The 24,656-nt window shown below is 40.7% G+C and overlaps 1 protein-coding gene and 1 long non-coding RNA gene across 3 annotated transcripts in view; one reads left to right on the top strand and one right to left on the bottom strand.

The window, feature by feature from the left end:
* DPT (dermatopontin) overlaps positions 1-12,783 on the top strand; it is a 33,786-nt gene extending 21,003 nt beyond the window's left edge. Inside the window, exons 3-4 of the mRNA XM_002715598.6 lie at positions 7,701-7,808; positions 11,643-12,783. Of these exons, the coding sequence (XP_002715644.1) occupies positions 7,701-7,808; positions 11,643-11,709 (175 nt within the window). The 3' untranslated portion in view covers positions 11,710-12,783. The remainder of the gene's footprint in view (positions 1-7,700; positions 7,809-11,642) is intronic.
* Positions 1-24,656, bottom strand: part of LOC149125389 (uncharacterized) — a 116,172-nt gene that overhangs the window by 12,291 nt on the left and 79,225 nt on the right. Inside the window, exon 3 of one of the 2 annotated variants that reach the window (XR_016210423.1) lies at positions 11,642-13,628. The exons of the other annotated variant lie outside the window; for it this stretch is intronic. This is a non-coding gene — a long non-coding RNA (uncharacterized LOC149125389). Of the gene's footprint in view, positions 1-11,641; positions 13,629-24,656 lie in introns of those variants that run through there. 2 annotated transcript variants of the gene reach the window in all.

A 24,656-nucleotide genomic window follows, 5' to 3' on the forward strand; every position in this document is an offset into this window, starting at 1 on the left:
ACTCTTCTGTTTGAAACCTTCCGTTATGCCACTTTAACCAGCTTGAATTACCTCCCAGAGAACTGGACACACGAGGGTAGGGACGGCGCTGTTCCCTCCCCAGTTTGAAAGCCATTGTGCAGCAGGCTGCCCGCCGCTGCTGTGTCCTAGCTAAGCGAGCATCTAGGGTCTCTGAGCTCGTGAGGTTTCAGGGGATGAGAAACAACAGCACTCAGGGCTGGAGAAGAATAAGTCATCCTACCAGCTCCCAAATGAGTGTGGGTTTTATTTGTTTGGTGGGAACCAAGGTGCTGCTCTTGCTGCTTTCTGTGCAGTTGCTTCCTCTCGTCTCTCCGAACTCTGGCGAGAAAGTGAATTCCTGATGCATGAGGACACGCCGTTACTCGCCAGTCCCACTGGACTACAGGAATATACATATACATAAATATACATATTTATTTATATATGAGTATTTGAATTCTGAGTCCAATGGCTGCACGCCACAAACACATGTCACTGAAGCAGCCACAAGCCTCCAGAGTCTGTTTGTAATAATCCCCTGTTCTCCAAACAGCTCCAGGGCTGCGAGCCGTGCACCAGACAGTCTCCCATCCAGGAGACTGTGTGTCTGAATGGTTCTGAACTGAGCAACTGTTTCCTTCTCCAAACAGTTCTTCTCCTGATCCAGGGTCTTTCGCTAGGTTCTTTGGATAATATATTTTGGTTTAAATTAATCATAAATTTGCTTAGATGAGGTTACATTTTCTATCAGTCCTGAGATTCAGTGATGCTCAGACTTTGAGTTCTTCTCTGCCTCCCCCTCCCTCTGTGCTCAGATCATAAGCCAGAGAGTGGTTTTTCTTAATTCCTGGATAGCTCCAGTTAACGACCAAATCAGTTAGTGAAAACGCTCTACTCCTCTCTTCCATCCAAAGTACCCCTACAAGGCTAATCATTAACTCCTCTCTTCATTGTTCAGGTTTTAATATAGCACAAGGACTGTCTGCACCACCACTCCCTGTGGCGTGTCAGGGACAGGAATGACCTCACAGACCACTCCATAGTGGTGCCCATCACCCCCACCCCTGCCTGACAAGGTCTTCCCACAGCACAACTCACAGAGCCCTGATTAGGAAGGTGGCTTCCACCTGGGCTCCTCTGAGCAGGCTGGAAGCAGTTATTACACAGATGGAGACCCCCGTATTTCAAAGTCAGAGTAGCGGATGTTACATTTTAAAGGCGTTTGCTTCGGCTTTACATGTTTCTGCACTCTACTAACAACCATTGCCTTGCACTGCACGATGTACAAAGTGTTCAATTCTGGCAGACAACAGCCCCTTTGAGCCTGAGCAACATCAGTCACTGCTTTCATCAGCTGGAGTGACTGTCCTAATGACTGTGCCATATGTATGGTTTGGACGCGTATTTGCTGCCTGTGGATGGGAGACGCCTTCCTACCTGTGCTCAAACTTCAAAAGCAGAAATTTCAGAGAGATGGCTGCCTAACCGGAGGCCAGACCCCACTAGCTACTTAGAATAAAGCTAGCCTCTCAATTACAGACCAAATCTGCTGCTGTTGCTTGGTTCTGTCTAGTCTGCTTCCTTCTACTGGATTCTAGAAGCAATCATTCCTTCCTCCATTCATTAATTCACTTAATCAGTAACTCAATGGATGTGAAAGGTTATAGGATCAGTACAGTTCACATATTTTGGCTGAATTCCTGAATGATGATAACTTTTATTTACTGACACTACCATGTGCCCAGTTATTAGCTCATTTCATCCACACACACAGAGGTTGTAAAACTCTCACACAGATGAGGGAACTGTGATGCACAAGCTGTGACTTTCTTCAAAGTTCTGAACTTGATTCAAGCAAATCTGTGTGCTTCCCAATCCCATACTCTTTGCATGGTACTGAGCTTTCCCTGAATCTAAGTTCGGAAGTGAGACCTGTGCAGGTGCAGTGCTAGAGAGCCGTGCAGCAGGCATCTAGTAGCAAAAACAGGGAAGAGTGTATTTACTTTAGTTGGAGGCACAATGCTGGGTGTGGAGTTGTCCCTGCTGGTGTGCAGGCCCAGGTGGCTGTGATGCAATGTGGCTCATGGGAATGAACATAAGCCAAAACAAGTGGGCTGCTGACCACTCCTGGGCTTGGACAGTGAGCTGGAAACTCAGCTCCCAGAGACCAATTTGAAACATGTTCAGGGACTTTCCTCTTCAAATTTAAGCCCCAGACATCCCCAGAACTGTGTCCCCGCTATTATGATACAGATCTCAACTGTTTGAAACGTTAACCCCCAAAGTACTACAAAAAGAGTGACACGAACATTTGACATTCTTTCTCACAGCTCCCAGGGCCCCGGGATTCAGGCTGTCTACACAGAATCACAGTTGGGGGACCACAGAAGTCCTTGTCACTCAGGCCATCATGACCAATCCCCATGGCTTTGGAACAGAAGCCAGGGTGACTGTTTCTCTGTGGGTGCCTTCCTTTATACATAATTTTGTTTGAGTTTTGTTTTTCCTGTCCTTGCAAAAATAGTGCAAGCAAGTTCTGATATAACGCCTATTAGGTATACTAGGCAATGACAAAGTAATGTAATCTGAAATATTCTTATTCCTTGTGGATTACTTAGAAAAGCATTGTGCAATAAGATTGTTGATGAACAGACCAGATTTATTTAAGAAAGTTTTCAGTGATTTGCCTGTCCAAAGGGAGTCTTCTTTTTAGCTGAATGCAGAAAGTAAGCCAACCTTCCCACATCGCACCAAAGAATCTGAAGTTTCCCCTCCATGCCCACTTCTGTACTAGCTTACAGAAAGTGTTCACAGTGCCAGGTACCAAGGATCCCGCAAAGTGATGACTATATTGAGCATCATCATGAAACAAGATGGTATATAGCATTCTATTATTATAATCAGATGCCAAATAAATAGTGCTGATATGTTTTAGAACATTAGAGTAAGATGCTCAAAATAAGATGCTAATCGTGAAACAGAATTAGCCATTGAACCATCAGAAGAAGCTTCTATAAAATGGTACTGGAGCATGAGCTGAACTCTACAGCATGGTCTGGAAAACATTTTCATTTTATTTGCATTTTGCAAAAAAAGCTTCTGAAGCATAGCTTCCTCAGGTAGCCCAATCTGGTTTGTTTACATGTAAACAAATCTGGGATTTGTAAACATGTTTACAAACATGTAAACAAATATTTGTAAGACTGTTTGCTTACATGTAAATTCGGGATTTTCTTCCAGTTTCTGTGGCAAGGAATCTGTGGTGTGTGCTTTTCTGGAATTCTCACAGGATAGGATAATGTGGAGGAAATGACTCCTGCAGAATTGGAGCTGGGGCACAAGGCCACATTTGTTTATGTGCAGACCAGTAGGAGTGAATGCTATGAAAGTGGAGACTCCTGGCTAATGCCAAATAATCCCATTGCCCACTGCCCACAGCTCAGACAGATGGAGCAAACAGGTCCCAGGGCTGTGAATTTGACTGTAGGTCCAACCACTTAGCTATCAGTAGGGTCAAAGGGAGGTGCATTTTCACAAAGTCTTATATTGAACTGCTTTATGTTGAGAAATAGGCTCAAATCTTTTCCTTTAACAATTGGAAAACTGATCTCTGTGAAGAGAAAGAAGCCATAACTTTTTTTAAAACTTTTATTTAATAAATATAAATTTCAAAAGTACAACTTTTGGATTATAGCAGTTCTTCCCTGCATATGCGCCCTCCCATGTGCAAAACAACCCATCTCATACTCTCTCTCCCATCCCTTTCTTCATTAAGATTCATTTTTAATTATCTTTATATACAGAAGATTAACTTAGTATATACTAAGTAAAGATTTCAATAGTTTGCACCCACACAGACATACACAGTATAAAGTACTGTTTAAATACTAGATTTACCATTAATTTGCATAGTACAACACATTAAGGACAGAAATCCTATATGGGGAGTAAGTGCACAGTGATTCCTGTTGTTGATTTAATAATTGACACTCTTATTTATGACATCAGTAATCACCCAAGGCTCTTGTCATGAGCTGCCAAGGCTATGGAAGTCTCCTGAGTTCACAAACTCCTACTTTATTTAGACAAGGCCATAATCAAAGTGAAGTTCTCTCCTCCCTTCAGAGAAAGGTACCTCCTTCTTTGATGGCCTGTTCTTACCACTGGAATCTCACTCACAGAGATCTTTCACTTAGGTCATTTTTTTGCCAGAGTGTCTTGGCTTTCCATGCTTGAGAAACTCTCATGGGATTTTTAGTTGGATCCGAATGCCTTAAGGGCTTATTCTGAGGCCAGAGTGCTGTTTAGGGCATCTGCCATTCTATGAGTCCGCTGTGTATCCCGCTTCCCATGTTGAATCGTTCTCTCCTTTTTAATTCTATCAGTTAGTATTAGCGGACACTGGTCTTGTCTATGTGATCCCTTTGACACTTAATCCCATCTTTATGATCAATTATGAACTGAAACTGATCACTTTGACTAGTAAGATGGTATTGTTACCTGCCAACTTAATGGGATTTGGAATCCCATGGCACGTTTCTAACTCTACCATTAGTTTAAGTCCAAGTGAGCATGTGCCAAACTGTACTTTTCTTCCCTCTCTTATTCCCACTCTTATTTTTAACAGGGATCAATTTTCAGTTAAATTTAAACAACTAAGAATAATTTTATGTTAATTAAAGAGTTCAACCAATGGTATTAAGTAGAACAAAAAATACGAAAAATAATAAAATAGTAAGCTGTTCCTTGACAGTCAGGACAAGGGCTGATCAAGTCACTGTTTCTCATAGTGTCCATTTCATTTCAACAGGTTTCCCCTTTGGTGCTCAGTTAGTTGTCGCTGATCAGGGAGAACATGTGATATTTGTCCCTTGGGACTGGCTTATTTCACTCAGCATGATGCTTTCCAGATCCCTCCATTTTGTTGCAAATGATCGGATTTCATTTTTTTTTACTGCTATATAGTATCTATAGAGTACATATCCCATAATTTCTTTATCCAGTCTACTGTTGATGAGCATTTAGGTTGATTCCATGTCTTAGCTATTGAGCTGCAATAAACATGGAGGTGCAGACAGCTCTTTTATTTGCCAATTTAATTTATTTGGGGTAAGTTCCAAGGAGTGGGGTGGCTGGGTCATGTGGTAGGGCTATATTCAGGTTTCTGAGGAACCTCCAAACTGTCTTCCATAGTAAGCCATAACATCTAATAGCAATTCAGTCTACAATATTGTATCAGTCAGCAAACATTCACTAAGTCTTATTAGATCTGTTGACAATTTCAGTGCTTTGTGAATCTTAGATTACAGGACCAGGTATCAGTATCAGAAATGTCTTCCATTTAAAATGGTTTTCTTCAGCCCATAGCTGACATATTAATTACTTTTCACCTCATTCAAAATCATGTGTCACATGTGGTACCAGTGGTTATATGTTATTCAAGTTCTAGGTTCATTTTGGATGAACTGTCACTCTTTCATCTTAGCAGAAAAAGCACTGTGACATGAGGAATTGCACTCCAATAATCATTCACCTAAAAATGATGGGGGGAGCGGTGCTGTGGTGTAGTGGGTTAAGCCACTGCCTGCGACACCAGCATCCCATTTGAGTGCTGTTTCATGTCCTGATTGCTTCACTTCCTATCCAGCTCCCTGCCAATGGCCTAGGAAAAACAGCAGAAGATGACACAAGTACTTGGGCCCCTGCCACCCACATGGGAGACCTGGATGAAGCTCCTGGCTCCTGTCTGCAGCCTGGCCTCACCCCAGCCATTGGGACCATTTAGGGAGTGAACCAGCAGATGCAAGATATTTCTGTGTGTGTGTGTGTGTGTAACTCTTCCTTTCACATAAACAAATAAATCTTAAAACAAACAAAAAAAGAGGAATGAGCACACACACGCACATAATAGTTTTTTTTTTTTTTTGAAGGGAGGCAAATGAGGGCCTTATAGATCCCTTTAAAAATAGACTAATTTCAGTGAATTGAAAATAGCACTTTCTTGATCTGCCTTCTGCCTCATCTTGCCAAGCTAAAACATTGTTTGATTTTTTTAATTGGTCTAGAAATGCGTGGCAGATCTCAGTATGAAGTGCGCTTTGCCAAAAACAAACTGCCTGAAGTGATCTAATCATACACAAGAAAGTTAGAACCACAGAGAGCTCTTCCCCTGCTTGCCTTCAAGAAGGCCAAAGCCACAGCTTATGAACCCTAGCCATTCTTCTACTTTGTAGCCTCCCTTAATTTCCTGACAAGTCCCAATGCAGGCTCACTGTATGCTTCTCTCTCTCTCTCTCTCTCTGAGGAGCTACTACTGGGGCTTTTATTTATTAGGCCATCATTGTGTGCTCTGTGTGTGTGTGTGTGTGTGTGTGTTTGTTTGTGAGAGAGAGAGAGAGAGAGAGAGAGAGGTCAAGAACTAAATGAAGGAGAGGCATTTGTCACAGTGGTTAAGATATACCAAATAAAACCACAGTGGATCTACTCACAGAAGTGACCTAGAATTGACTTAATCTTGGAGGAAACAGGAGAAGGAAGGCAAGAAAAAAACTATGGTTCCTAATGATTCAACACCTACCATGTATCAGTCAGTACATCATACATAATTTTATTAGTGCCAATAGAAACCTATACGGTTGCTTTCATTCTTTTTATGGATCTGGAAACTGAGATTAAATGACTCTCCCAAGACCATTTATTTATTCAACAAATATTTACTATGTATTGGGAACTATTATAGCTGCTGTAGAAACAGTGGTGGATAAGGCCACAATTCAACCTTTGCAGAGCTTACATTTTAGTTAAGTATTTTTGAAACACTTTTTTGATTGTGACTCACACAAAGAACTTTATGTTAAAATATCACATAATATACACATCATATAAATACAAACATAAATACAAAAATTGTTCAAAAATTTCATGCAAGTGAATATTATGAAAAACTCTACATGGATTGCAAAACTTTTGTGCAAAACTGAATTTATATATTAATTCTATTTCCCTATGAATGTTTATAGTACCCTCAAATAGCTGAAAAAAATGTTTACATACAGGCAAACTTATCCTTTTACAGGCAGGACATCCTCTTATATATTGTGTTGTATTATGTCTTCCTTCCGTTGGTTCACCCCCCAAATGGCCGCTATAGCCAAACTATGCCGATCCAAAGCCAGGAGCCAGGTGCTTCTTCCTGGTCTCCCATGCAGGCACAGGGGCCCAAGGACTTGGGCCATCCTCCACTGCCTTTCCAGGACACAGCAGAGAGCTGGAATGGAAGAGGAGCAACCGGGACAGAATCTGGTGCCCCAACCGGGACTAGAACCTAGGGTGCCGGCTGATGATTATCAATAAATTGACTTTCTGATCTACTAATAAGTCTTCATCCAGTTTGAAAACTTCCTGTTAGTTGACTGAAATGGAATAGGATTACTATTAATACTACTCAATATTTCTTCAAAGTCTGAGGCATTATCTACATCTTTTTCAGTGTATGATTTCAGCTAGAGAAAGGTGATAAAAGGTGAAACAAGAGCTACCTGCCTTTCTACAGACTGAAATGGTTTGCAGAGGCCACCTGACTCCAGTTTAGCTCCCCCAAGGTCACATTCTGTGTCTTCCTCATGGTCTGTCTCCTGCTTGCTCGCCAAACATAACAATGGGTTTATCTTTTTCCTCTAATCCTTTGTTCTCCTGCACAGGCTAACAACAGAATACCCAGGACACTATGGTGAGGATATGGACATGATTTCCTACAATTATGATCACTATATGCGAGGAGCAACAACCACTTTCTCTGCAGTGGAAAGGTGAGAAGGGCAGCCCGTTCCCCAGGAGCTAGGGTCCAGGAGAGCTTAGAATGAATGCCACACAGGGATCATGTCAGCAGAATCTTGACTTGAGCTTTGCCTTATTTTATTCTCCTGATTGGTCAAATATTAACTGAGGGCTTGGCTGGACAATAGGAGATGATGGAATGCAAAGTAAGCTGTTCTCATGAACTCACCCTTGGGCTCCAGCCTGCTGCAGAGCAGAGAGTCTTAAACTTGGCATCTTTGATGGTCTAATCTCCTCCCTCACTCAATTTAAAGGAGTACTTTTTCTTACAAAACATCAAGGGGAGAGGGGAACCCACTGCCAAACTGGACGCTCTCCAATCCTGTACTTGACAGGATCTCTACATTGGGTTGAAGGAAGAGAGAGAGAATTCAGAATACACTCTCTTGGTCTGTTTGGCTCCTGTGAAGCAGTACCTTAGACTGGATAACTTACAAACAACTGCTGACCTGTCTGGGGGCTGGAAAGTCCAAGATAAGGGACCAGCAGATTAGGTGCCTGGTGAGGGCCTGCTCAGTGCTTCAAAGATGGTCTTTTATCCCTGGATCCCCTCAAGGGGAAAAGCCAAGGTAGCTCCCCTCCAGCTCTCTCACAAGAACAGTAATCCCATTCCTGAGAGTAGAGCCCTCTCAAGACTTGATCCCTTCCCAAAAGACCGTGCTTCCTACCACCATAGCGGTGGTTAATCTCCAACAAGTAAGGGGACACGAACATTCATACTGTTAATCATGCTTAGAAATGAAAAATGAATATATTGTAACTCAATTAAGCTGGGATAAAATTTTTAAACAAAAGAAGAAAATTCAAAGAACCTAAACTTTAAAAAAGTACTAACTTTTTTCATTCCTTTTCTCTCATAATCAGTTCCCCAACCCTATCTCAAATATATTCAAACAAAGCAAAACAAAACCATAAGAAAAAAAGAAAATTCCTTCAGACATGATCCTTGCATGGAGTTAGTTCTTAGCTCTTCTCTTAACATAGAGAGCTGTGTGGCCCTGATTAATAAGAGAGAGGTGTTGGTAAATTCATATTCTGAAGGGTCCTTTGGCTACTTTCAGTCAAGTGATAATCACTTTATATAGAAGTGGATTCCTGAAAAGTTACCAGTAAATGTTTTGCAAGTTGAATAAAACTTACCTTAGCTCATTATACAATGGCCTAAGATGAATTTCAGTGTAACTTATCTCTTGTGAATATTTATCTTTCCACTTGGAATTGCATCTCACCCAACAGAAGTTAACTTCTTTAATACAAACATTAATTTTCTGAAAAAAGGGACACTCAGTAGCTCTGAAAAGGTACAAAATATGTCACAGCCACCATGAACAAAAACCCTAACGTTTTCCCCACAGAAGAACCTCTCAGTTCTCACACAATACTTCTTTCTATTTTAGATACACATTTAACTCACTCAGTTCCCTCTCTTCTAGAACCAGCAGAGTTAGGAAGGGGATAGGGAATAGAGAACATGGAGTGAACCTTGTTCATCAGGAAGTAGTTGGATGACAGGACACACAGAACAAATACATTTAAGCAAAGGAAAGACCCAAGAACTCAAAGAATGTGGCATCCTGGTATCGCTTAGCAAGGGTGTGTACCCCAAAGCACAGAGCTGAATAAGAGTAAATTGGTGCTCAATGGTGCTAATGATGTCTCCAGGTCAAGACAATTAGATCTGTATTTTCTATTTAAGAAGACAGCAAGAATGTGGTAAATGGAATGTCACCCTAAATCATTGCAAAATAAATATATTTTGGCAAAGCACTTAATATCTGTTGATATGTATATATTGTTATGTGGATTACATAGCATCATGTAAAACTAAGATACTATGTCACTGTACTGGCTCTCCAAAAAATTAATATACCTGTGTTATTTTGCTGCTGTCAATTACAGTGGCTTGAAGGCTCATAAAGTGGACACACATCTTGGAGAATAGTGACAGTATAGGACTCACTGAACAAGGGTTTTCCTTATTTGCAAATTGTAGTGGTTTCCTCCTGAGCTGGAGTACCTCAGCTTGTGCATTGTTAACATCTGGTGCCAGATCACTCTTTGTTGCAGGGTCTGTCCCATGAACTCTGTATTTTAGGTCACTCACTAGAATCCCTTGATACCCTGCAGACATTGATATCTGAACCCTGGGGAGCAAATTTGCCTCTGGTAGAAAGCCACTGTCCTAGAATGAAATCGGAAACTGATCCTTGTTGAACTCCTTATTCCTCTTGGGGATTCGATCCTAAATCTAAAATGTCTCATTTGTTTCTCCATATCCATTTATTGCCTCTTGGAAGAGCAGTATGAATGTGTGGCCATGATATCTTGTTTGTGTTTTCTTGCTGCACAGTTAAATAAGAATTGCCTGCAATAATTAAATTCATTTGTAAATAGACATACTGTCAATCCTAACATGCACCCCAAACAAGTTTTTCTCTCTGTTAAGAAGAAGTACAGAAACAAATACCAATAAATGGTGGATCACCAGGCCCTCAGAGACTTGTTCTGGGGTACTCTGTTCCCACTTGTTCTCAACAATCCACGTGGAGCAGCGGACTGAAAATTTCAGAGCCTGCTTCAGACTGTGTGAGCAGAGGACACCATCTCTCCTAAAATTAAGAGTGTGTGCAATTCCACTTTCCAGTTGTGGCCTTGTCAGCCATAGTGCTTAGGTGAAACTGAATTGCAAAGTGGTCTTGCAGATTGAAAAAGGAAACAGATAATGCTGAGGTTAAAAGACTCCAGCGTGCATTGCGTGCACTGGAAGGATTTACATGATCAAGAACGGAAGCTTCTTTGTTTTTGTCCTTTCTTGTCCTTTCTCAGGACTGTGGAAAGAACATGACAGCCACTCTTCTGGTGGAGTTATGGGCACCCAGCTGGAAAGATAGTGTGATGTAAGAGAAAGACCATGATTTCAGCTATACAAACGTGGCATCAGACATTGCCATCTAGTACATACATTCCCTTAAAGCAAGTCACCTATTTCTCTGAGCCTACTTCTTCACCTAACCAATGAATCATTGTGAGGATTAAATGAGAAAGCACATAAAGCGTTGAGTACAGTGCTGGATACATTGGAGGTGCTCAATAAAGAGTGGTTACGATGGCTGTTCTCAGTGTAAAATGGTATTAGACCATAGGAGTGTTGTGCAGAATGGGCACTCAGTTTTATTAAATGGATGAATAAGCCTTGCCCTTAGTAAAGAGTGTTCCTTGACACGGATCAGCACCACGTTTTGAAAAATTGAGCATCTCTGGATGCCCAACCACTTCAGAAAAGAGGCAATTCAATGTGGTGCAGGAGAGGAAGGAATTTGCTCTTTTCCTCATTTTTAGGAGTTCTGGGGCTGGTTCCCATCACTTCATTTCTCTGTAGTTGTTGTAGGAAGGATGACACATAGCATTATAGCATGGAGGTTTGCACAAGGTGAGTGCTTGATTAAAAAAAAAAAAAAGAAATGGATGGCCTTTTACAAAGACAGTTCTTTACACTGAAATAGAGACAATGTTAACAAGTGCTTTTATTCCCAAATATTAACCCATAGGTGCTTGAGGTACCTTGAGGGGAAGGCAGTGGTAAGCAGACCAGCAGGGAGGAGGGAGGAGCGGGAGCCCACACACAGCAGGTGACCTAATCAGACCCCTTCAAGAGGCAACCTGACCTTCTAAGAGCAGAGAGGCCAGGTGCCCCTCCAGCTCCTCCAGATGTGCCCCTTGCCTCCCCCAGCCACGTTCTTCCTACCATGGGTGACTTTTTCTCACTTGTGTTAATTTTCTGACTCTCACCTCCACCTCTTCCACAGGGATCGTCAATGGAAGTTCATAATGTGCCGGATGACTGATTACGACTGCGAGTTTGAAAATGTTTAGGTTTGCCACACATCAAATCTGGTGGGAGGGAAAGGGGCCAGGAGTCCCAGGGGTGCCCACATGTGTTCACATCTGTTGGATCTCCTGTAGCTATTTCTTCTCCTCTCTTTTCTTCTCCCTGAGCTGGTGGCCACAGTGCCAGCTCCCTGGGACTTTCTGCCTAGTATCACAATTATAATTAAATCCACAATTAAACCATGTTTTCCACTTTCAACACAATTCATAAGCTGCCATTCTCTGTAACCAGTGATGGCTTCCTTGTACACCACATATACAGCATGCATGTACATAGCCTGCCTCCTGGAACACCTGCCACAGCCTGGCTATGGCTTTTACAACAAAATGGGCTGCACATTCAGATAATGCATAGTGGGGGTAGAGCTTGAGGAAGGGAGCAATGAAGATTCTCTGTATTCACATCTGTTTGAATGTCACCCTGGGTCCTCACCAAAGGTAGGGCTTCTGCCCTTAGGGCACACAAGCTTCTGCTGTTCCCTCCACATGAGCCAGGCATGCTAAGAAGTCCAAGTACAGAGCTCTGAGCTCCAGCAGTGAGGGGATTGGGGGGGGGGGTGAAATGAGGAGAAGAAAGTTTTGGGACAGAGTAGAAAGATTTAGAAGAACTTCCTAATCAGAAGATAAATGTTGGCATATCCAGGAATGAAAAGATTTCAGGGGCCAGGGGCACCTGTTAGAATCAGTTTCAAGTAAGATAGGAACAAAGAAGAAAAAAAAATGTCTGAGAATGGGATTCAGATTGGGAACTGGCAGGGGACCGGTGTTGCTTGAGAGTGGCCAGGTTGAGTTTGGAAATGGAAAAAGGAATTTGAGTCACTGGCACCTAAAGGCAGCCCCAGGATTCTTATAAAGTCTGTATATGCCCTGCAGAAATGGAGAGCTACCGGCAAACTCACCTGGAAAGACTGCCCTGGGCATCTGCCTATGTGTGGCTCACGGGTGTCTTCTACAATGATAGTACCGTCTTTCTTCCTCTTGTGATGTCTTTGTCCCCAGCCCTTTGTACTCTCTTGCGCATAAAACGAATAAAAGTATTATCATTTACTATGCTGCAAACTTTATGGCTCAGTTTTTTTCCCTCTACCCCTACCCTTCCAGACCATTAATCCATCCATTCTAAAAATAGGGCTTGGTGTTGTGATTTGAGCTCCGCAACAGGCAAGACACCAGAAATACAATGATGACAATGACGAAATGTGCCTGGGCGATCAGATAATGCAAACATTAACTGATCAGTGCTTTACTTTAAGGATTGGCTAAAGCATGAAAACACATTTCTTTGTCGGTGTTTTCAGTCCTTCTCAGCCCAGTGTCACATGCATTCTTAACTGTAAGAAAGCCCTATTCCCTTTATCTACAGTTTGCCTTTTCCTTTCTGATTAGCACTGACTTTCCCACATCCTCTCTCCAGTGAAACAAGAAGAGGAGACAACCAGGCAAACACACAGGGTCCTTACAGTGTTACACAACCCTTCTAGGAGGTCCGAGATGGCAAGTCTCAGCCCTGAGCAACTGTATTTCCCACTGCAAAATCCCAGCACTGTGTGGGGAGAAGGCAGAGTGCAGGGTGTCCTCTTCCTCTTCATTCTAAAGCCCTTTTTTCATATTGTGGTGTTGCTTTATTTACTCCGTTGCTTTGTTTCTGCCTCTCTGGTAATTTAGATTTACACTAAGAAGCTTCCCAGCATTATATTTCACAAAGAGAACCATTAATATTTTAGCAGTTGCAGTGCCGGTTCAGGACAGGAACCAGGAAATGACCTCCTCTGGGTTTGTGGGGCACAGCTGGAAGGGAGACAAGCAATCCCGATTGACTGACCTGGCGTCCATGATGCAAACAGAAGACTGGTGAGAAGATGGGGTGGAGAGGCCTGTTAGCTGGGAGGAGCTGGCCAGAACACCTCAAAAGAACACAAGTCAGGGGAGAAATGGTAAAGCAACCCAATTAGAAGGTTCTGTACCAGATGGAGAAAATAGAGATTTTATTATTATTTGCTTTATAGGCCAAGCAAAGACAGGAAAGACACTGTTAACTTGGACCTCTTTGATATGAATAGTTTTTACTTTATATCAAAGGTCAATCATCAAAAATTAAGCGTCAGGAAAAAAGACTCAAACCCAGCTCTTCTAGTGAAAGTTCTTTTGCACTCTACTCTTTCTACCTTGCTGCAGAGCCTTGACCAAGTCACTTCTGCTTTCTAGATCTACTTTCTAAGTAGGATAAGACATTCATCTGGGTAATTGCTGTGATTTTTTATTTTTGGAATTCTAGAGTTACATGAATTCTACTATCTTCCCTGAATTGTTTATAAAGGAGTTTGCTAAGGCATTTTCTTCCAGGGAAGAAAGCTGGCATTGTAATTGAAGAACACCTGGCTCTGGCAGAAGGTGTTTGTGTGATGTTAGACTAATCCCCAAGCCATCATTTCCTCATCTACACCGTACAGAGAAGAATCCCTTTCCCAACAACCTCACAGGATGGTGGCCACACAAAACGAAATGAGAGACACAATTTCTCCCTCACAGGGCCTATAGTCTAATGGCAAGACAAGAAAACAGAAAGTGAAGCTGAGTGTAGGTAAATTTCCTAAAGAAGTCCAGGCTATGCTCAGCTTCATGACAAGTAGTCTACTGCAATGGGTAGACTGTGGGTGATGGGCTCAGTTGCCTGGGGAGAAATCCTGCCTCTATCACTTCACAATTTCATGACCTTGACCAAGTCACCTACCATTCCTGATTCTATTTTAGAGAGTGATAATGCCTATATCTTGTATTATTATAAGAATTAAATGAGATCACTTAATGTCTTGCATGTAATAAGTCCCCAACAAATGTAGTAAAAAGGAAGAAGGTTAGTAGTATTATAATACATTGGAAATAAAGTTCCTTGGGTGAGTTGGATGTTAGAGTAGAAAAATGATAGAAAAATTTCATAAAATAGGTATGACTTAAGTTTGGCTCCCTCTCATTCATTTCTTCATTTGTTCATCACTGAATCAATAAATTATTAAATGCTTATTAGATATATCAACCATGGTACTAGGCATGGTTCCTGATTTCCAGAGGATTTTAAACCAAAGGAGTGAGGCAAGCAAATGAGCCATTACAGTACACTTTGCCAAGTCAGCATCCAGCGGCATTTCAATAGAAGGTGATGAGGAATCAGAGTGGGATTTTTCAGGCAATGGAAACAATATGATGATATGCATAAATAACATTCAGACTTAAGGAAATTTCCCCAGAAAATATTGGCCTCATCAAGGAGGTCTGGGTAGCCCAACATGTAGCCATAAAGCCTTAAAGAAGGGTTAGTAGTTCACATCGACACCACGAGGCATTCTGTTTGTGCCTATCAATGATAATTTGTTATGTTTATCTGGAACTTAAACTTAATCTGGGACCTCCTGGCCCTAGAAATCTAAAATGGGAGATTTATCATGTGCACACATAGACACACATGTACACACATGCAATACCATGGCCTGAGGAAGTTCTCTCTCCAACCCAGCTATTCATCCACTCATATTGCTCTATAATTAACTGTTTTAAATAATATATAAATTCAACATTTTTAATTCTTTCAAAAGAAAGAATTTAATTCTTTCAGAATCACCAGCAAATATATAATCATTAGCAAATATATAAACTCAGAAAAGAGCTTTCAAACTTCAAAAACTTCATCTTCCAAGTGATTTCACCATGAAAACACATATTTTTCTCTCTCTCCAGAGGATCTCCTATCTAGAACCAAGCTGAGATGTTTCCCTTGTCCTGTGGATCAGAGAGAACATGTCCTAGTTCAGTCCATGTACAAACATTGGTGAGTGTTCTGATGGCCATGAGAACAGACATCATGTGGCATTATGTGTCTACTCTCCTTGTACAGTCTTAATCAAATTTAACCAAATCAATTCCATTTATTTCTGTTTAATTAAACCCCCTTGTTAAGGAGTGGCACCTGAACTTTTTTATCATACTAGATCCAGAGTCAGTGAGACCAGGCAATGAGAACCCTTTCAAAGTGGCATCTGGGCCTGCAAGAGAGTGTGATCCCTTACCCATTAACTTGTTGCATCTGTTATTCAATTTACTCCTTTGTGAAGCAGGATAAGAAAGCATACCTACCTCAAAAGTTGCTCTAAGGGATAATAATAAGATATTCAAACATAGCTCAAATTTTGATGGGACTTGCAACTTTTCACAGATTGTGATATCCCTAAAAACTGAAAACAAACAAAACTTCCTATTAAGTTTGAAACCTATTTATTGGACGCCACAGTGCCTTGCTAAGGACCTGAATTTCCCATTCTGTGACCACCCCCTTTTCCTCACTCTAATGCAGGCCTGTCTACTCACAAGGAAATCAGTTATCGATGTAAATGAAGAAATGTCTGCATCAGTGAAAAATGGTGACTAGAATATTGCAAAAGTAGTATGACTGCTCATTTCTTTGCTTTTTATACTTTTCTACCTTCCCCAATTTGTAAAAGCAATTGTCATTCATTATGTTTATAATCAACTAAGAAAAGCAATTTTAATCTTGTGGATAAAAATAAGTCACTGTGGTTGCCAAACAGTTCAGCTTTAGGATGATGTTCCAGCTGTAAGGTGACCATATGGTTATTTCATGGAAAGAATGAGATTATAAAACCAGACCCTTTCATCTAACTGGCTGCCTAGTGGGTCATAATTTAATATGCAGAACTACCTGCTCTTTCCAGCATCTCTCACCATCTCCAGAGACAGTGGAACAGATGTTCCCCTGCCATATGGCCAATGAGAAACAAACACTTAATGCAGTGGCTCAAATCCCCCTTCTGCCCTCCTCCCCTCACTTTAGACCTATTTCAGAGCCAAGCATAGCTGTACCTCCTAAGGCTGGGATCTTTCCTTAATTCCAGCAGCCTATGTCATCATTTTCATTTTCCTGAGGGAAGGACTCCTATCTTTCTTATTTATTGGTAGATATCTCATGCCTAGCAAAATGGTTTATTCATAGTAGACACCCAAACTATATGTTCTAAAATTAAAATGGATTTCTAGTTGGTTTCCAATTTTGGGGAGGAAGATCTATCAGAGGTCTAAATTATAATAAATGAAAGAAATAAGAAATAAGTGTAAAGCACTTTGAAAATTAGGAAGTTCTGTTAGAAGGCAAGGTATCAGGGTGCTGTGCTTTTGATGGAGGTTCAGGCCATCTCTCTCTTTCTCTAGCACCACTGGATCATCATTAATTCCATCTTTTTAAGAGCTGTTCACTAATGATGGATAAGATGTAAAGCACAACATTCAGTCACAATCGTCAATCGCACATTCAGAAATTATATGTTGGCCGGCGCCGCAGCTCACTAGGCTAATCCTCTCCCTTTGGTGCTGGCACCCCAGGTTCTAGTCCTGGTCGGGGCACCAGATTCTGTCTCAATTGCTCCTCTTCCAGTCCAGCTCTCTGCTGTGGCCCAAGAGGGCAGTGGAGGATGGCCCAAGTGCTTGGGTCCCTGCACCTGCATGGGAGACCAGGAGGAAGTACCTGGCTCCTGGCTTTGGATCGGAGCCCACTGGCCATAGCGGCCATTAGGGGAGTGAACCAACGGAAGGAAGACCTTTCTCTCTGTCTCTCTCTCTCTCTCTCTCACTGTCTAACTCTGTCAAAAAAAAAAAAAGAAAAGAAAAGAAATTGTATGTCACCTCCCTAGTGAATGCCAATGTTGGTGTTTGTATGCAGAGTGAACTATATTCAAAACAGCACCTGAGCAGCTAGCACAGTACTAGACACTCAGTGGACAAGAGATGAAGCTTGTGGAATGAACCCTCAATGGACTGGTGGACAGAACAGCCAAAGGACAAAGGGAAGCAGACTGGTAAAATAGATGACATGCAAGGAAGAAAACCTCCAAAGTAAATCAAATGGAAATATGATACAATGGAAGCATGAACAACATTCAATGGGAGCCTAGAGGATGAAACCCAGAAAATCCAGAGAGGGGTCTTCCAGAGCTGATGTCAAGTTGGTAATAGACAGATGAAGAGGATTTCTGTACATGGAGAACAGGAAGGACTTTCTCACTTAGAGGATACACCCAAGTTAATAATCACAGCTGCCATTATTGAGTGTATACAGCTGTGCCCAACACTATTCAAGGTAGGCATCATACATAGATTTATTTATCCTTCTAACAGTGTCAAAGGTGGATATTATTTTCTCTATTTCATTCTTCAAAAAATTAAGGTTCTTCCATGTGAAGCAGCTTGGCTAAAAGTGTGGGCTGGCTGTGGGGTCTCTGGCTCAAAACCACATGTCTTTCCATACCCAACTTCATTTCCATAACACATTTCTGTGTTTCATGGATGTGGATGTCATCCTTGTACAGGAACCACATTAATCCATCTGTTAATATTTGTCTCTGAGGGTAGCTTTGTTGGCAGGCTCAGAAGTGAGCTCATTAGCCATTACCCCCATGGAAAGATGTTCTTGGAAGTCAAACATGCTGTGAGTCACACACCTCCCCGTGCCCTACTTCAATGGTACAAGATATGCAGGTTAGTTCTGCCCATAGGATTCCAGAAGAAGGTAATTTAAAATCTCTCATGGTATGAAACTGCAGTTTGAGCTGGACAAGGACATCATGCTACAAAAATTCACACTGAAGCTAGGCTCTTAATTCTCCCCACACATTGGTAAGTTTTCAGAAAATTCACAGGCCTCTGCAGAAGAGGCAGGAAAAAAAGAAAAATAGTGAATAAGTAGATTGGGTTGGACAGGAAGACCAGATTCAGTTCTTGCCAGAATGGTACCATTGCTTGTTCTGCATTGCTAAACTCACATGGCTCTGTTTTTGTATACTTAATGTTGACTATTGCCTCAATAAGGTGTTATTAATCACCTATTTTGTTCCTGAGACAAACTAAAGGAAACCAAGAGACATAAAACCCACACTTTTTCTCAGAAGTATTTTCTTGTTCTAGTTAGGGAGAGAAAGACTGGATGTTTGGAAAGGTAAGGAATAAAAGAAGACTGCTTACAACTGCTCACACGGTAAGTGATGCACACAGAAAACCTCGTGTTATTATTTCAGAGGGGAAGTGGGGTCAGAATGAGCTGGAGAAAAGAAGAGCTGTGCATGCATCAGAGACTGCCTGAGCAGAGCTACGGAAGTGAGCACAAGGAAAGGGCACAGGCTGCAGCCCAGTGAGGGAGAAGACTTGCTCAGGACACTCGGAGAGCAAGTGACAGAGAAAGCTCCAGAATTCAAGACTGTGTGTTGTTAGCTTGGTGAATTACTCTGCCAGGTCCCAGTGTTGTGCTTTCGTGAGCCAAAAGGAGCAAGGGAGAAAAATAATCACAGACTCTAGCCCTCCACGCCCTGAAAGGTCTCCCTGTTTACTTCTTGTTGTAACTCCAGACAGGGGTGCTTACTCCCATTTTACAGATGGGGTTAAAGACTTCTGAAATAGTAGGCAATTTGCCCAGGAAAAATAGGATTCAAATTCTTATTCCAATATTTTAAACATTGTCCTTGGAGAGAGAGAAGGCATTGCATGTTAGTCTGGAAAAGTTATTGGAGGTCTACAAAGTTAGATGAAGGGTCTAAAAACCATTATGTTTCTCCTCTACTTTTTCATATTCATATAGACTTACCCAACTTTAAAGTCCTAGATTCAGTACTTCCTGAAGTTATGTCATTGTCTGCCTTCTAAAATGGTTCCTAAATAACAAACCCTCAATTCCACAACATAAATGTAACCCAAATAGCAGAGTAACTCTAACAACTGAGACAATAATTGCCTTTGCTTGATCCTTCAGCTTATACAACTGTTTCAGCTCCACACACAAAGTCACTATCTTCTTTATCTTTGCTGTGTGCTGTTTCTGCCTAGACAACCTGCATATTCAATAAACACCCTGTTCCTTTCTGTTGATTAAACCCCAGGATACTCTGTCTATTAGTTGAAGCATGTGGGGATGCTATCAAAGCTCTAGTTCACCTCATCTCATGATGTTCTTTTTCATCATTATCTTAGAATGTGCAGGTTGCCTGCATCATAAACTAAATTGATCACTGGAGTTTAGTAGTCATAATAGATTCTAGACACATAAATTACTTTTCATTTGCTTTAATTCCCAGTAGAGAAATTTAGACACCTAAAAAAAGCAAGTGAAAAAATGTAGTCCAGCTCTATTAAGCAATGTAAGAGCTCACTTACTAAAAGACAAGTGGAAAGGCAAGCAAATTTACAGGAGTGGCTACATTGAGGTCCTTCCACAGGAGGCCTGTCCCTTTGGCCATTAACCAGCATAAATATCAAATGGACTTACTATTAAAGCTCCTTTAATGGCCTTGGGGCTAGTCAGTCCTCCCTTAGCACCCAAGGTTCATCACTGCCTCTTCAACACTTAGCACAGTACCTAGTATATTGTTGGTACTCAGTGGACTCTGATATGTGCAGCTTGGGCCCATACTGGCCTCAATGAATTCAAAGCAGGTTTCCATCTTCTAAGGATCCAGGTCTTTGATTCTCCCATGGTTCGTTTCTCTCTCTCGCTCTCGCTCTCGCTCTCTCTTTGCTGTGTGCTGTTTCTGCCTAGACAACCTGCATATTCAATAAACACCCTGTTCCTTTCTGTTGATTAAACCCCAGGATACTCTGTCTATTAGTTGAAGCATGTGGGGATGTTATCAAAGCTCTCTCTCTCTATTTATATAAAACAGGAAATGAGGATAAAAACAATTCAGATGATTTTGTACATACTCAGATCCAGACCCTTTCCTAAGCCCATATATATATATATATATAATTTGAATTATATATATATATATAATTCAAATATTTGTAGTGCATTTACAAATGAGAAAACTGAGACTCAGAGAGATTGATTACTTTCTCTGGAATTTACATCCTACACATTGGAATAGAATCCATACTCAGACCTGAATGAGTCTAAAACATGAATATTCCAGTATATTCTATCCTAGCCTGAGATTCCAGTGTAGACTGTGCTATGCTGCTTCCATAGTCTGTGCTGTGGACAGCTAATGTTATCTTTTCTCACACCACGTAGGTCTCTACTAGTATTAGCACCAAAGCAACTTAGCTGCACAGCTCATTTGAAACTTTTGGGGCTAGTCAGTCCTTCTCTGTTATACATGGCTTATTACTGTGTCCTCAACTCCTGAAAGAGACTTCCTGGGACATCAATCAGTAAATACAATAGTACTTGAAAAGTTCATTGAAAATATAATTAAAATATCAGCTTATTTTTATGTAAAAAATTGAAATCAATGTGTAGTATTTTCATAATATAATTTCCATGAACTTTTGAGTAGATATTACATGTATGGATTTCAAAGTGTGGGACATTTGTTTTTTAAATTATACAAGTTTCATGTATTTCATATATACAGATTTAGGAACATAGTGATACGCACCCCCACTCTTCCTCCCATCCAAACTCCAACCCTTCTTCCTCCTCCCTCTCACATTCCCACTCTATGTATCCCGCTTCCCATGTTGGATAGTTCTCTCCCTTTTTTATTCTATCAGTTAGTATTTGCAGACACTAGTCTTGTTTATTTGATCCCTTTGACTCTTAGACCTATCAGTATGATCAACTGTGAACTGAATTAACACACAATTATTCTTAGGTGTTTAACTTTAACTGAGAAGAGTGGGAATAAGAGAGGGAGGAGATGTACAATTTGGGACATGCTCAAGCTGACTTGCCCCAAATGGTGGAGTTAGAAATGTGCCAGGGGATTCCAATTCAATCCCATCAAGGTGGCATGTACCATTGCCATCTCACTAGTCCAAGTGACCAATAAATCTTTTTTTACAAATGAGAAAATATCCTTTAAATATCCTTTTGCGACTTTTAAAATGCTTTCGTGTTAAACATACTTTCCTTTTAATAGCATAGTGCGCTTCACTGGCCTCCTCTTAGGTGTTTGTGTACTGGCTTGTAGAATTAATCACATCTCCCTGAAGATAATATGTCTCTTAAAAATGCCTCTGTGCACTTTCATACACTGTTGCACATGCCCGGAAATCTCTTACCTGCACCTTATTTCTCTGGTGGATTCTCGGGTCTGTATTTCCTGGTTCCCAGGGTGATATTGCCACGTACCTGATTATGTCTACTTCATAGCACCTGGAACACTTTTGCATTTCCCTGTTTCGAGAGTGATTAGATGTCCTCTGTGTCCCTATGTACCCAGTTCCTGGCATATAGTCGGTATTCATTAACTATTTTCAATGTTTACAGAATGAGGGAAGTGCCATTCAATTCCATGGAAAATAACTGCAAGTAGGACTCATTCTCTTTCCCAGACTATTTAACAGCTTTAATTCTAATCTTGCTTGCTCCATTCTTGCTTGGTTCCTTTGAATACACTTACTCATGGCTGCCAGTGACAGAACAAAGAAATCTTTGACTCTAAAGCAGGTACTTTCTGTAATCCTCATGGTACACAGGTCTAAGTTCAAGTTCTTAACAAGACTTTACTGCCCTCCATGAAGCAGTGTCCTCTGTCTCTTCTCTGCCTCCTCCCTGCCTTCATTGTTCCCTCCAGTCTGGGTTAGGAAAACTTCACAGATCTCATAATATTGTATACAGGACCATCACTGTCTGTGCCATGATGTGAAGTATTTAAAATTATGTTCTCATCATGTGAAAGTAAGTTCCTTGGATAAAAAATTGTTATATTTTTCTCTGGAAGCCTGGTAGCTAGCAGGGAGGGATGCATTAATGGGTATTGAGTTAATAGTATCTAACAATAACCACACAGTGGTTAATTGTCAGGAAACATACTACAAAGTATTGGAAAGAAAAGCAAACTTTCAGACAAAAACTAATCCTTCTAGCAGACTTTAAGTTCTATGTCTCCTAGAATGTTAGGGAACTTAGATTTCTCATTGGAAGTTTTTCAACTAAGAAAATATTCATGAACATTCTTTGGTGCAAATAAAAACCTGATGATATCATAAAAGATAAGTGGAAAATAAAATGCAAATGGTCTTCATAAAATGCAGCTAATTTCAAAGAGCAAGAAGTTTTTAATACATATTTTCAAAACTAATGATACATAATATTAACACCGTTGCATGCATTGGTGTAACACAGAGCAGTTAATTGCAATTCCATTCCATTGGCAACTTTGTGATGTCTCATCATCAGGCAAGGTTTCAGTCCACTGGAAAGCAAATGTTTATTAAAAGCATCTTGTAAGGACAGCACCGTATTGGTTTCAGTTGGAAATAATGAAATAACAGCTTTCTGACACTCAAATGTTCACAATTTATTTAGGTGGAGCAAAAAGACACCAAAGAGCAATAAAAAGATAATCTGTAAAAACAGAACTGAGAAACTAACCATCACACATCTGATGAGATGAAGGTTTGTGAAGGAATCAGGGCTCAAGAAAAGATTTGGATCATTGGAAATAGAATGAAGGAAAACATATGCCTGCTTCGTTTGTCTCTTCATTCTTTTCCCAGCATCCAACATCCCTGTGGATGTGCTCTACACATGATCATTACCGATGAACACAGACATAACAACTATATAGCTCTTCCAAAGACCCATGTAGTTATTACCGTCCCTCTTTTACAAATGAGAAAGTATGCTCCCAGACATCATCACCTGGCCAGGTTTACAGTTATATGAAATAAAACTAAGACTTGAACTCAACTCTTCTGACCCTTCAAACTCAAACTCTTTCTAGTTCTACACAAGAGCCAAATGTCAAATTTAACCAAATGTATCATTAGTCCTTCCAAATTCCTTCGACCTTGGAATTTTATAGACTATCTCTAATGCATATGAATAAGAAATATATAATGTATCCTCTAGTCTAAAACTGCACAATCCTCTCTGCTCTGTGTATCTGGACACCATCAGTGCAGCCACAATTCAATCATTAAAACTGAACTCTTCCGTCAAGGAACCAGTCAGGGAAAAAAGAAGCAAACAGTATGTCTGACTTATTTAATCAGATGATTTAAGTACAAGGGTTAAGCTGCTTAAGAGTGCAACAAAGCCTGAGTCTTAGTCAACTTTAATATAATTTCATTATTTCAGCGTGATCATATTTAATATGCTGAATCTCTTCATAATCAGCACTGTGCTCTCATTAAAACTGCATTTTGGCTATTAGAGGTTCTAATAAAATTTATTTTGGAGAATCAAAAATACTTATTATTCTCTTCTGGTTTCCTTCTTATCTCTACAGTCTCACACAACACCCTATTATTTTTTTTTTAACTTTTATTTAATGCATATAATTTTCCAAAGTACGACTTATGGATTACAATGGCTTCCCCTCCATACCGTCCCTCCCACCCACAACCCTCCCCTTTCCCACTCCCTCTCCCCTTCCATTCACATCAAGATTCATTTTCGATTATCTTAATATACAGAAGATCAGCTTAGTATACATTAAGTATGGATTTCAACAGTTTGCTCCCACACAGAAACATAAAGTGAAAAATAATAGATGATTTTTTTTAAATGATGATGAAATCAGAGCAGACCTATTGTCATGTTTAATCCCAGTGAGAGTCAAGTTGGGAATTGATAATTTCTTTTTTTTTTTTTTTTTTACAGAGGATCAGTTTAGTATGCATTAAGTAAGGATTTCAACAGTTTGCACCCCCATAGAAACACAAGGTGAAATATATTGTTTGAGTACTCGTTATAGCATTAAATCTCAATGTACAGCACATTAAGGACAGAGATCCTACATGAGGAGTAAGTGCACAGTGACTCCTGTTGTTGACTTTACCAATTGACACTCCTGTCTATGGCATCAGTAATCTCCCTATGCTCCAGTCATGAGTTTCCAAGGCTATGGAAGCCCTCTGAGTTCTCCGACTCTTATCTTGTTTAGACAAGGTCATAGTCAAAGTGGAGGTTCTCTCCTCCCTTCAGAGAAAGG

Source organism: Oryctolagus cuniculus, chromosome 7, assembly GCF_051225735.1.
Source record: "Oryctolagus cuniculus isolate XC-2025 breed Fujian yellow rabbit chromosome 7, ASM5122573v1, whole genome shotgun sequence".
NCBI classification, from domain to species: domain Eukaryota; kingdom Metazoa; phylum Chordata; class Mammalia; order Lagomorpha; family Leporidae; genus Oryctolagus; species Oryctolagus cuniculus.